The sequence below is a fragment of the Maylandia zebra genome, linkage group LG16, assembly GCF_041146795.1.
Source record: "Maylandia zebra isolate NMK-2024a linkage group LG16, Mzebra_GT3a, whole genome shotgun sequence".
NCBI classification, from domain to species: Eukaryota; Metazoa; Chordata; class Actinopteri; order Cichliformes; family Cichlidae; genus Maylandia; species Maylandia zebra.
The window spans coordinates 12,339,509-12,352,802 of record NC_135182.1 but is presented as its reverse complement, the minus strand read 5'-3'; the positions used below and the strand labels follow the sequence as shown (position 1 = coordinate 12,352,802).

Below are 13,294 nucleotides of genomic sequence, written 5' to 3'. Positions count from 1 at the left end.
ATCGGTTCGAGGTCAGTAAGCACAACCAGAATTCATACATAAGGCAAAACGGATTATAAGGTGCACTGTCGATTTTTCAGAAAATTAAAGGATTTTAAGTTTGCCTCATGGTGGCAAAAATACATAACATATATATTAAAAAAGCAACAACAAAGACCACACCAAGGAACCAAATACCTAGTCATTTTAGGCTAAAATTGAAATACAGAATTGTATTTATTGTAGTCAAAAATAAAACTGCAAAACATTTATGAATAGATCATCTTTCTGAAATCAGTTGTTTTATGGAACTTTTTCACAGATCCATTGATAAGAAGATGAACACCAAAGATCATTCCAAGATTTTTGTTTATCCCCTCCGAGATGAACACAGTCCTCTTCTCCACCATTATCAGGCTGATCTCTTCCCCAGTTCCTAGCAAGTCAGCAACAACATTATCTTATTATTATTATTATTAAGAAGAACTTAAGATGTTTGTTGCTTGTGTGCGTGTTTGTGTGTGTGTCTGCATGTTTGGGGGGGTATAAATACACTTTACATTAGGATCATCAAATTTCAAATAACAATGGGGATGAGTAAAAAAAAAAGGTTTGGGGTTTTTCTTTTCAGGACATGGTGGTTTTTAATCACGCTTGCATAAATTCTGCAGATGGCAAAACACACCAGTTCAGAACTTCTTATGACCCCCTGTGGCCAAAACAAGTCATTAGCACACATCTTTAAGTTTTTGGTCATGCAGTTGGGATCCACCCACTGACATGTAAGCTCACCATTGTGTTTAACAAATATCTTTTGAAAATTCAGTAAAAGGAATGAACTGAATCAAAGTGAAGACTTACGTCAGAGTCAGTGGAGTCCCATCTACCCATTTCCACATTCCCTCCTGTTCTTTGTCATTCAAACCAATCCAAACTTCTGTGGTGATCGTAGAGAGGAAGTTCTGTTTAATATGAAGGAAAAGCTTTTTATTTTACTTTAAAACCCCAGTTTTAGTCTATGCAGGTTATTGTATCTAAAAGTCTCTTTTAAAAATCCAAAGCCAGCACTAATTAAAACTTCGGATTTTCTACAACGCATTTCGTGCAACACCGAAGATACATTTAATGACAGCTCACACAGCAAAACACTCACTCATTCAAATCTTTAATTCTTTTTGTCATATTGTCTAAACAAGCGTGGTCAAAATGTTAATATATTCTGTCAGTGGACTCTTAGAGTTGTCTGCTCATGTCATAAATCTAATACCCATTTTTACTAAAACATAATTTTTACTAAAACACATAGAATATCACAACCAAAAATCATGTGCTGTGGAAACCAAACATAGTGCAATAGTATTCTGTAGGTTACAGGACTTCCTGTCACTCCTGCCCCTTGGCCAATGCCTCATAGCAAATGCTCTCTCATGCAATGTATGCTGCATCCCCTGCATTTGTTGGCGTCTTTGCCATATCCTGTTTTCCTTATCCTTGCTTCACTGCCACACTTCCTTATTCTTCCTCCGCGTCTTGTTTCCCCGATACAATTTCTGTCTAAACAGATTTCTGTGACATTCTAGTACATTTTAAAATGCTCATGATTTTTTTTTTTACTTTATTTTGATTGTGTTAACACTACAAAAAATATATACTTCGAAATTAAAAGTATTCAGCAAAAATAAAAAGGGTCTAATCTAATAAGTGTCTGTCTCACACTGTGACAGAATTATAGTTGTTTCAGTGTTTAATGTCTATATATGTGTTGATAAAAATGTTGAAGGGTTAATAGAAACATTTCTTGTTTTTTCAAAACCAGAAAAAGCTATTTACATTAAAAATAGGAGCTTGAATTTCAAAATGTATTTACATCTCAATAACACACACATACATAAACACTGTACCTGTTCTTCAGGGCTGTTAATAACCAGCAGATCTGCTCCTCTGTTTCTGCAGTCCATTCTGGCTGCATCCCAGGAACCAGATCTTTCTGAGAGGAGATAGCAGCTATGGTTGAAGCTCCATCCTTCAGGACATGTTTTACCTGAATGAAATTACAGAAAAGTAATATTTGAATTAAAGAATGTTTTTTTTCTGAACTGTATAACAATGCTTATTTGATCTCTGTTTAATTAATTAAAGTCCTCCAAAGACTTGATCACAAAGATCTAAGCACAGTTTATTCACTTGAGACTCAATAATAAGAATAATAATCATAATCATAATATAATACAAAATAAAACTTAAAATCTACCTAATAAAACATTTAACAAATACAACAATGAAAACATTAAACACTAGCACAAGTTTTTATCTTAGCCACAACAAAACATGTCATATTATAAAATAAAACAGAGGACATATAAAAATAAAACTTCAAAACATTTATGAGTAAATTATCAGAAATTTTACTTGGGTTTGGTGTTTTTTCGCAGATCCATTGACGATTAGCTGTCAAACACCAACTATCACCCCATGACCTTCTCCCATTGTTTGTGACATAAGCACAGTCCTGTTTTCCACCATTATCAGGTTGTGTTGTTGCCCAGTACCTAGCAGGTCAGTGACAACAACATTATTTTATTATTATTGAGGGGAAAATGAGCCTTTGTCTTTGGTGTTTGTGTGAGGAGTTTTGTCAGACTGATTTTCCATCAGCAGCTTTGAGTTTTTATGAATACAGTGTACATCAAGATCACCAAATTTCAGATAAAAATAAAAGATAATATATATTTCATTTTACTTTTACTACACAAGGTATACAGACAAACACACAAGCCCAGACTGCACAAACATTTTGACTGAAATAATAACTACAGCCTTGGCGCAGTGTGGCAAAAAACAAGTCATTTGCATGCATCTTTAAGCTGTGGGAAGCCGTTTGGCTCCACTGACCATTATGCAAGCTGAACAATCTGCATTCATCTGTGGGTTTAACAAATTTGGAAATATTCTGGAAATTTAATAGTAATGAATGAACTAGTAAAGTAATGAACTGAACCAAAGTGAAGACTTACGCCAGAGTCAGTGGAGTTCCATCTACCCATTTCCATGTTCCCTCCTGTTCTTTGTCATTTAAACCAATCCAAGCATTTTTTTTGGTGATCGTAGAGAGAAAGGTCTGTTTAATATGAAGAGAAAACATTTTAACCACAATTTTATCTATAAACTATGAAATTATTTTATGTCATAAGTTGCACCTGAGAAAACGCATAATCATAGCAAATAATTTCATTTCACAGGTGCAGTTAAGTGAGTGCTGCCTTTGAGTGCACTTTGATCAGTCAAATGCAGCTGTGCACATCTGGCTGCAAAGCTTCACTGACTGTAGTTTCAGGCGCCACTGTAATAATTAATCTAAATAATATCACATATTCTCTGAACAGTCAATCTGTGGAGTGGACAGGAGAGGGGGATGTTACAGGCTGTCTTTAGTAGCACATTTGTCTGAACTAGTGTCTAATAAAACAGTTATGGGGCGATCGTGGCTCAAGAGTTGGGAGTTCGCCTTGTAATCGGAAGGTTGCCGGTTCGAGCCCCGGCTTGGACAGTCTTGGTCGTTGTGTCCTTGGGCAAGACACTTCACCCGTTGCCTACTGGTGGTGGTCAGAGGGCCCGGTGGCGCCAGTGTCCGGCAGCCTCGCCTCTGTCAGTGCGCCCCAGGGTGGCTGTGGCTACAATGTAGCTTGCCATCACCAGTGTGTGAATGTGTGTGTGAATGGGTGGATGACAGGTTGTGTAAAGCGCTTTGGGGTCCTTAGGGACTAGAAAAGCGCTATACAAATACAGGCCATTTACCATTTACCATTATCACTGTTGCTATCATTTTGTGTAAATTATGCACAATCCTTGAAGCTGCTGCATGCTAGCTGTGTTAAGTTTTTATGCTTTTTGGTTTTACTGTATCTGTGCAGCTAACCAGCAGATTTACTTTAGTCATGTCTGTTGTAGAGCCATCAATCTGGTCTTGGGCCTTGGACCAGCACACATCTATTTTCATCAATTTTAGTTGACTTTATTTTTTAAATTTTTTTATTCAGTAAAAAATAAATTTTTATTACAGTAAAATGTACAAATGTTCTGGATTAAAATATTCTCCAGACTCTATATAATTGTTGAGTCTTTAAATTAGACACCACCGCTGAAGCTAATTCACTGTAGCTGTACCACAATTTGTTAGTTGATTCATATGAATCTAATTGTGCTACATGGGATGTACTGTGCACCAGTGAATGTACTGATTTATCACTGGCTTCACTTTAATACTGAAAAACATATAATTCTAGGACACGTTTTGAAGCACTCCTGTCCAGTTATGGTATGTGCAGTTACATGTGTTTGATGCAGACTGAGCAACTTTTTGTTCAAAGGTTTAAATGTCTGTATTTTGGCCAAAGTAAAAATTTGGCCCTTAGAGGTTCTGATGCACACTTCTTTTCCTGATCCTCGTTATGTGTTTTTTCAGTCATAAAAGCTTTGTAATACTGTACAATAGATTAATGGGACAGCTGTGACATGGCTTCACAACTTCAGAACTTAACTTAGATTACTCTGGTTTGTAGGATTTGTTCAGCAGTAAAGTAATGGTGATGGTTGTTTGCATTTCCACTGCTACGCATCAAACATTAACTGTTGATAATTTGGTAAGCTTTGTCTTTCAAAATGTAAACAAATACGGACACAAGCAGCGCCTATGTCACTTTCACTGTGTAACTGAATTTAATGCAGTAACCTGAAGTGTCCATCAAGGTGACCAATCACATTAGGACCACCCTTCTCCTTTGCACTCCTGCACCCCATCAGTCAAAAATGAGTTGATTTGCACAAGCAGGATTTCTCTCCAAGCACAAAGAGCTAAACACAAGGGCATGAAACAGCAGCACTGTTTTACTGAAGATAAATTTCACAACAACAAATATAGTAAATCACTCTCGTTAACCTGCAGCATGCTGTAAATCTTTTTCAACAATCAATAAATCATTGTCACCAAAAACTTGTTGATGCTGTCTAAACAAGGTGATCAAGATGTTAATATATTCTCTCAGTGGTGTTACAGCCCTGCCATATACAGAATCAGGGCGTGTCAGTATGTCTGTATTGTTTTTTATATGTGTGTACTGTGCCTTTAAGAGTCTCGGCAGGCCCCTCCTTGGGTGAGCTGTTTTGGGTTGGTTTTGACCTGGCAGCTACTAATTGGCCCCACTATCAACAGGCTGTTTTTTTTTTTTTATGAAAAACCTTTATCCTTCATAAAAAAAGTTCTTAAAAAATTGAAAGTAGTGATGTGCGATACCACTGATTTCCTTTCCGATCCGATACCAAGTAATATTCAGGGTGGTATCGACGATACTGATCCGATACCGATACTTTATACAAAAATGTATTTCATTTATTGTATCTCAAATTATAGCGTCATAATAATTTACAGGACATCAGATTACTTGTTCTTATCACTTAATAATGCAGAGTTCATCATATAGAAATAAAAAAAACTGAAGTTGTGCGCTATTTGAACACCTTGCCTGCCTGCAGCACTAAAGGACTCCATGAGAGAGGTCTGTCTCGCCCTAGCACCTGTCCCTCTCATCCTCTTCAGTTCGTCTCAACATACGCGCCTCATATTCTGTGATATGATTTACTCTGAGGTGTTTGACAAGGTTAGTGATGTTGCCACAACCATACATGCCAACCCTCCCAATTTTTCCGGGAGAATCCCGGAGCCACCATTCTCCTGAATTTCCACCCGGACAACAAAATTGAAAAACCATATCACAGAATTCATAGCGCGGCCCAGCCAATTCCAGTTTCCAACAATGGCGGCAGCTACTTAGTTTTAATATTACTCTTATTTCTCTTTCTGCGCCAAGGCTGTAGTTATTATTTCAGTCAAAAAACCCCAACTTTTAACATGTTTTCAGGTGAGAATGTAGCTGTGTAAACTTCAAATATCTGAGCCGATCGACACATCGTCTTCAAACCCCAGCGGTCTTTCACTACTCGGGTTAAACATGATATATAAGTCACTTTAATAACTTAAAAATGTTATTGTTTGGCTCTTTCAGTGTTTTATTTGTTCGTGACTAAATCGGTTTGGCTGAGATTAAAGTTATTAGATTAGATTAAATTAAATTTAACTTTATTAATACCTCGGGTGGGTTCCTCCGGGGTTTTCACACAGCTGAATAAACATCAAACAGAAAACTAATTAAACAAAGTGTGAGACGGTTGAGAGTTTACGCCAGCGCCCGGTTATATTTTAGATAGCAAGGAGCAGACGGCAGTTTCACTCCACCGAGGGAACTCATGACGTACTACCCGGCTTTCTTTAGACCGCGAAGGGCGGGTCCTCAGGTGGAAGCAGCCTCTGAATTTCGACACCCCCACTGTTTCCGGGCCGGCCAATAATAACGGTGACATTTAATGTATTTTATCCAATAAATAAACACTATAAAATGTATTTATCACCCCCCCCCCCCCCCAACAGCCCTTTTGAATGTCTCCCTAATTCTGAGGTCTCAAGGTTGGGAAAGTATAGCCGCAACACCTCACTGTTGGAGCACGTTTTTGCCACATGTATCGCAAACCATGTCTCAGCTGTTTGTGGAGGTAGAATACGTCCGCACAATTACGCTCAGTCATTTTTGTGAGTGCGCGCGCCAAGGGGCTGCGAGACATTTATACAGCCGTATTTCGCACATGACTATGAAAGGCGGAAGAGGAAGTAGTTCCTTTGAATGTAGAAAATCCGAATGTTATAGTTTCTTTCCACTGTGTTGCCGTTAATGATAAACTACAAATTTACCCTAAATTACTAAAAGATATCGATATTTTAATGTGAGAATCGATTCTAGAACATAAATGACTGGTATCGGAGGAATCGATATTTCAGGATCGATCCGCACATCACTAATTTAAAGAGATTTTGCTGATACACTTTAATTCATCAAATGTAATGTAAAATAACCATATTCATCATGGTTTTTTAACTTTATTCTGATTGTGTTAACGTTAAGAAAAATGTTCATTTTTTTAATAGTAAAACTATTCACCAAATAAGAAAAGAAAAACAGAAAATATCTTTTAGTAATAGGATAAGATGGCCCCAACTGACAGCGTGCTCAGTGAATACCTCAGGCAGCAGAAACCCAAGGAAGAGGAGGAAGGCGAGGAACCATTATGGAAGGACAGGCCCCCCCATGGCATGTACCACCGGCAGATAGAGGAGGTGACTGATATCCAGAAATGCTGCCATTGGCTGGACAAAGCTTGACTGAAAAACAGCACGGAGGCTCTAATCATGGCAGCACAGGAACAAGCTCTGAGCACAAGATCCACAGAGATTGGGGTCTATCACACCAGGCAAGGCCTCAGGTGCCGGCTATGTAAAGATGCCCCTGAGACAATCCACCACATAACAGCAGGGTGCAAGATGCTAGCAGGCAAGGCATACATGGAACGCCATAACCAAGTGGCCGGCATAGTGTACAGGAACATCTGTGCCGAGTACAACCTGGAAGTCCCGAGGTCAAAATGTGAGACGCCCCCAAGGGTGGTGGAGAATGACCGAGCTGAGATCCTGTGGGACTTCCAGATACAGACGGACAAAATGGTGGTGGCTAACCAACCGGACATAGTGGTGGTAGACAAACGGAAGAAGATGGCCGTACCGATCGATGTAGCGGTTCCAAATGACAGCAACATCAGGAAGAAGGAACACGAGAAGCTCGAGAAATAGCTCGGGAAGATGATGGAGGGTGAAGGTAACAGTGGTCCCAGTTGTAAGCGAAATCCTTATTTATATATAATTACGGGTGAGGATCAGGAGTCCCAAAATGAATTTAAAAAATACATCATTAAATAATTTATTAAATGTTTTAAATAGATGAATAGGCATGTAATTAATTGCTTAAATATTTATTTATTAATTAATTCCAATTTTAATTAATTAATGAAACATTTAATTAATTATTTAATGGTGTGTTTAATTAATTCATTTTGTCACTCCTGGCCTTTCATATATAAACACTGTACCTGTTCTTCAGGGCTGTCAATAACCACCAGATCTCCGCCTCTGGCTCTGCAGTCCATTCTGGCTGCATCCCAGGAACCAGAGCTTCCAGAGAGGAGATAGCAGCTACAGCTGAAACTACTCCATCCTGCAGGACATTGTATAACTAGAAGAAATTAAAAACAAGTAATATTTCAGTAAGGTTAATGAAAAATATTTAATGAACCTTACAACAATGCTCATTTGATCTGTTTAATTAGATTTATCTATAGTTTATTCACCTCTTGACTTTTATATTTGTTTGCCTGTGTATATTTACTATGGTGACAGTTTTTGTACTGCAACCAATATTTTAATAATCAGTTATTCCATTCAGTAATCAGATAAAAGTACTTTTTTTCTTATTAATGGGCAATAATAAATGTTCAAAAGAAAAAAATCACAGGTCTTTTAAAATGAACCCATCATCAGTTTATAGTTTAGAAATTGCTGTTGCAACTCTTTCATGTATTTACAGGCCATATTAAAAAAATTCTTAGATGCAAAAATTAGTGCCCAATGAAATAATACAGCCTAAACTAATCATTCCAAGGTTTTAAACATTATTAGGAGGCAAAAAACAAACAAGCAACAAGCAAAAAGTATTTTATCTCCTGGATGAGGTGTTTTTGTGTACGTGTTTTTGTGTCTGTGTGCTTTAGTTTTCTAGTAAATGTTTTGTTGTAATCCTTTAGAGGAGCATGTGGGAGTTTCAATGAAGAAAAGAGAGCATATCAGTGTTCTGATATTTGCCTTGTGCATTTTTTTTACTAGCCTACAAAAGAAAAAAAAATTGAACAGAGTTTTTTTTATATTATTTGACTTTAAATCTGAAAATGACGTTACAAAAGCATCTTCTATTCACGTCAGAGTTAGCTAAATACATGGTTTTATGTTAGCCTCCCCCCACCTTAATGAAGAGGGTGAGCTCAGGCAGAGTGAAGAAAGCATGTTTGGTCTTGGTTTGTTGCATCCAAAACAGCAGCACTTGTGGCTAAAACTTTACTGGGAACCTGCCAGGAGTCCTTAATGAAGCCAGCTGTTCAACAAACTCCACCATGAAAAAAAATTATTTGCAGCTGTTCTCATCTGACTTATTCGGTTTACACAGTGAAAATCTGCAATAAAGCTACATCCGACTAATAAAGGTAATAAAGTTAAAATATGCAGATGAACTGCTAGCTTAGCCTGATAGGATGGTTAGGTCGATTGCTTAAATCATCCTACTAATCTAAGGGTGAATCTAAGGTGGGGGGGACATGGGGTGTACTAGAAAATATTTATTTCAAGTTTTTCCAAGCATTATCTTGCATATTTAGATTAATATCAAATATAAATAAATTAGATATTAATTCAGTTGTATTAATATATATAAAAAATACTTTTTTCCTTTTCTTCTATATTGATTATATATTACATATATCTATTATATATCTTTATATTTACTATCACTACATTATATTTCTCTTGTTGGGTGATCAGTGTATTACAGCAACCAAACAAAAACAACAACAACCCATGACTCAATACAATAAATACAGTTTCACAAAAAACACATTTTGAAAAGTTAAATGTTATACTGTGTCAATATCAATATCAATCAATATCAATCATTTCAAATCCAAATTAGAACTTTGGCACAACCATAAACTGTAAATAAAGAAGGGACGTCTCTGAAAAGTGAGGCCAATCCAAAAGTGCTTTAAATGCCTCTCTGAGAATTAGAAGGTGAAATATTGAATTTGATGTGTGCAGAAGAAAACAGTTTTCCATGTCAGACAAATATCTTGAAAGAAAAAAGATTATTATTATTATTATTATAAAATAATAATAATAATAATAATAATAATAATTATTATTATTATTATTTTATAATAATAATAATAATAATAATAATAATAATAATTATTATTATTATTATTATTATTATTCATATCATTAAATTAAATCTTTTAAAGTTTTGTTTTGTTGAATGGCTGTGAAGAAGGTCTGTTATTATCAGTCTTCTGCAGGTTAACATCTCACTATTTTTGCTGTCTTTTCCAGAGTAAAAGTAAAAAAATTAAAGTAACCACAAAACTGCAATCTACTTAAGTTTTACGCAATATGCAAAATGCAGCTACAGTAACTGCTCCTAACTTCTAATAACTGGGTGAAACTGATAGAAGGTTGTGTTTAGAGACTCAGTGATTTGTGAATCTCTAAACAAACCTGTAGATCAGAAAGTGATGTCTCGGTGAAAAGATGCATCACAACTGAATCAAACATGACCACAGATGAAACAAGTAAAATAACAGTTAAAAAAAGATTTAAAGGATATTGAGATAAAAATAAGAATATGTAGTGTCAGTGTAAGGGCTATCAGCTTCCTTTTCAACTTCCTTAATGAAAATACATTAAGGATACTTGTTGTGGATTCAATCATTTTATAAGTCACTAAACACCATTAAATACATTTCACATATGTGTCGATGAAATATAGCCCTTAAATTATTTTAGTACCATTCAGATTTGTAAATGTAAATTTGTGACAAGCATAAGGTACACTGCTGCACTGCAGCTTTATAGTGACAAGCAGTGATGCGGATAATGGTTCATATGATATTTTCCTAATGACTGAAATTTGATTTTAAAAATGTGTTAAGTCAGAAGAAAATGATTACATCATTTGTTTGGAAAATGAATCACTACATTTCTGAGAAAAACCTTTTAGAGACACAACAGCTCACACAAGGACTCACTCTGCTTTTTAAGCTCTTCAGTCTTTTTAGTCAGCAGATCTCGCTCCTCAGTCATGGAAGAAAGTTGGTTACTGACCACAGAGATGTTTTTATTCAGAAGGTCTCGCTCCTCAGCCTGTGCCGACACATGTTCAGCTGAATTGTGGTCTGAAATAAAAAGAAATAACATTGATGCTTTCATTGACTGAGGCACAAAAGATCTAAATAAAAATTTTTTTAAAATTCTGACTGTAATTTGTGAAACATATTAATTATGTAAACCAGTTTTATGCTTGTACAAGTTATTGTTGCTGTGATCTTGTCGTCTTCAAGATAATTTCAAGAGGATCTTGAAATGGAAGAATCAAAAATTCCACATTGAATTCCAAATTTTATTCACATGGTGACTGATGATCAGTAGGACAACTATCCATGAAAAATCCAACTCACAGAAGAAACTAAGTGTGATAAGTCCAACCAGCAATAAAACAGTGAGCAGGCTCAGGGAGAAAATAACACCCAAATAGAAACTTCTCCTAGAGCTCCTCTGACCTGAAAAGAAGACAAAAAGAAAAACAAACAAACAAACAAGTTACCCAAACAAATGTTCAGTAGTAATAAGAGATGTTATAACCTCCTTGCTCTATCACTTCCCTTTTACCTGTGTAATTTGTTGAAGGTGTTGGGTTGTCAGGTTTAACGCATTCATCATTTGCATATATTGCCTCCATTGCATACATGGATTTGGATTGTTTTGGAGAGCTCAGCTCTGCAGCACAGGATGAGTGAAGTGTGAAAGTCTCACTGGTTTCAGTTTATTCTCCTTTTAAATTCAGAGGAAGTTGCATATTTCAGTGGTTTGTGCATCTATGCAACCACTCAAACTTGATATGTTCTTAATTAAGCCGTATATACATGTGATAGTCATACGAAATCAAACTGCTTTTCATGTTTGTATAAAAATATAATTTTGCTGAAGTGTAAGTAAAACAATGTATGAAAATGTGTGTGATTAATTTATTTGTAGAGATTAGTACTAGAAAGCACTGTGAATGCTTAAATTGAGTAGAAAGTTTCAATACAAGTACCAGTTCATTCATCATCAGAAATGGACAAATCGTCTCCATTAAACAGATTTGTAAAGGTCAGATGATACACAGTCCTGAGGAATAACACCAGAACAACAAATAACACCAAGCAGGTCATGGCTTTTAGATTATAAAAATCAATAAATTACTGCAGACCAAAACTAAAAGGGCAAAATAAGAAGTTCCTCACTAGAGCACCAGTGACAGTGTCACAAACTGAATTAGCAAACTCAGAAAATTAATTTAAAAAGACTATAGCAAATAAAGTAAGAGTAGGTTAATTCAACAAGCACCACAGACAGACTCGCGCACACACACACATAACTGAGCATGACCCTCAGTGAAAAAGGTGAAAATCAGCTTTTACTCTTATAATATGGTTTAAAAAAAAGAAAGTTGTAATTTAGAAACTACTGTGCTATATATTTGTGTGACATGTGTAGCTGTGAAGTACTTGCATAGCATAATTACTATGACCATTTTTTGTTAGTAATATGTTCTTTCCCTCTCACTGAATGACAATAATATTAATATTTATTATTATTACTATTATAATACTGCAGTGCCAGTGCCACACACACACACACAAACAAATGTTTTATGTCATTTTTTATGTGTATGTGGTTTTAAGTTAGTAATTTCCACATTTCTATAGGGCCTGTAGAAACCAAGTTGAACATAAAAAACAATTTACATAAAATAATAAATGATTTTGGCCTGCAATGTATTTAGTATTTTGTACCCTGCCTCTTGAACTATGACAACTAGGATAAGCTAAAGCTCCTGGATTGGATAAGAAGGATTTTAAATGAATTTATTCCTAGGTTTGACAAATGGCAGCCAAAAACTGTAGTGTCTTTCTCCACTCTTAGTTGACTTTCTTACACAATAAAGCCAGCACTGACTACCGTGTGCAAAATGTTCTGCAATGTAATAGTTCTGCAATGTAAAACTAAAAATTCAGAAGAATAAGGAAGTATTACTGCTGTGGTCTTACCACTGTAAACTGGTTCACAAGACTTGTGCAACGGGCATTGTTGCACATGTCCAGAACACACGAGTCCAGAACAGAAGTCAAACTTTTTTCTGTTCAGTTTTGAAGGAGACAATTCTTTATTTCCACAAAGATACAGAGCCCTGCAAGGCACATTGGAGAAAAAAATATGAAGATGTACTTTGCGAGATCCCGCAAAAGTTTTGAGTTCATGCACCTCCAGGTCAGAATTGAAAACTTAGAAACAACCACAGCGATGGAGGCCACACACCCATGTGAGAGATTCATAGATTTTTATTTTGAGCTTGGACTAAATTATAAAAACATTAACATGGTGCTTGGCAGTAGACACAGTTATAATACGGTGGGGCAAAAAAGTATTTAGTCAGCCACCGATTGTACAAGTTCCCCCACCTAAAATGATGACAGAGGTCAGTAATTTGCACCAGAGGTACACTTCAACTGTGAG

General features: G+C 36.1%; 1 protein-coding gene across 1 annotated transcript; it reads right to left on the bottom strand.

Annotated features, from left to right (window-relative positions):
- Nucleotides 1–245: 245 nt before the first annotated feature.
- On the bottom strand, nt 246–11,515 carry LOC106675568 (C-type mannose receptor 2). The gene is made up of 9 exons (XM_076875354.1): nt 11,405–11,515; nt 11,194–11,295; nt 10,765–10,911; nt 8,008–8,150; nt 2,994–3,097; nt 2,389–2,528; nt 1,881–2,020; nt 841–941; nt 246–415 (listed from the first exon to the last, which is right to left on the bottom strand). Exons 1-9 carry the CDS (start codon nt 11,481–11,483, stop codon nt 283–285), a joined length of 1,089 nt encoding a protein of 362 aa, XP_076731469.1. The 5' UTR covers nt 11,484–11,515; the 3' UTR covers nt 246–282.
- Nucleotides 11,516–13,294: the final 1,779 nt, after the last annotated feature.

Excerpts from the sequence above, each read along its gene's own strand:
- LOC106675568 (XM_076875354.1), bottom strand. The coding sequence starts at position 11,483 with ATGTATGCAATGGAGGCAATATATGCAAATGATGAATGCGTTAAACCT. Across the intron at positions 10,912-11,193 it reads TATCACACTTAGTTTCTTCT|ACCACAATTCAGCTGAACAT; the intron begins GTGAGTTGGATT and ends TTTTTATTTCAG. Across the intron at positions 416-840 it reads GGGACTCCACTGACTCTGAC|GAACTGGGGAAGAGATCAGC; the intron begins GTAAGTCTTCAC and ends CTGACTTGCTAG.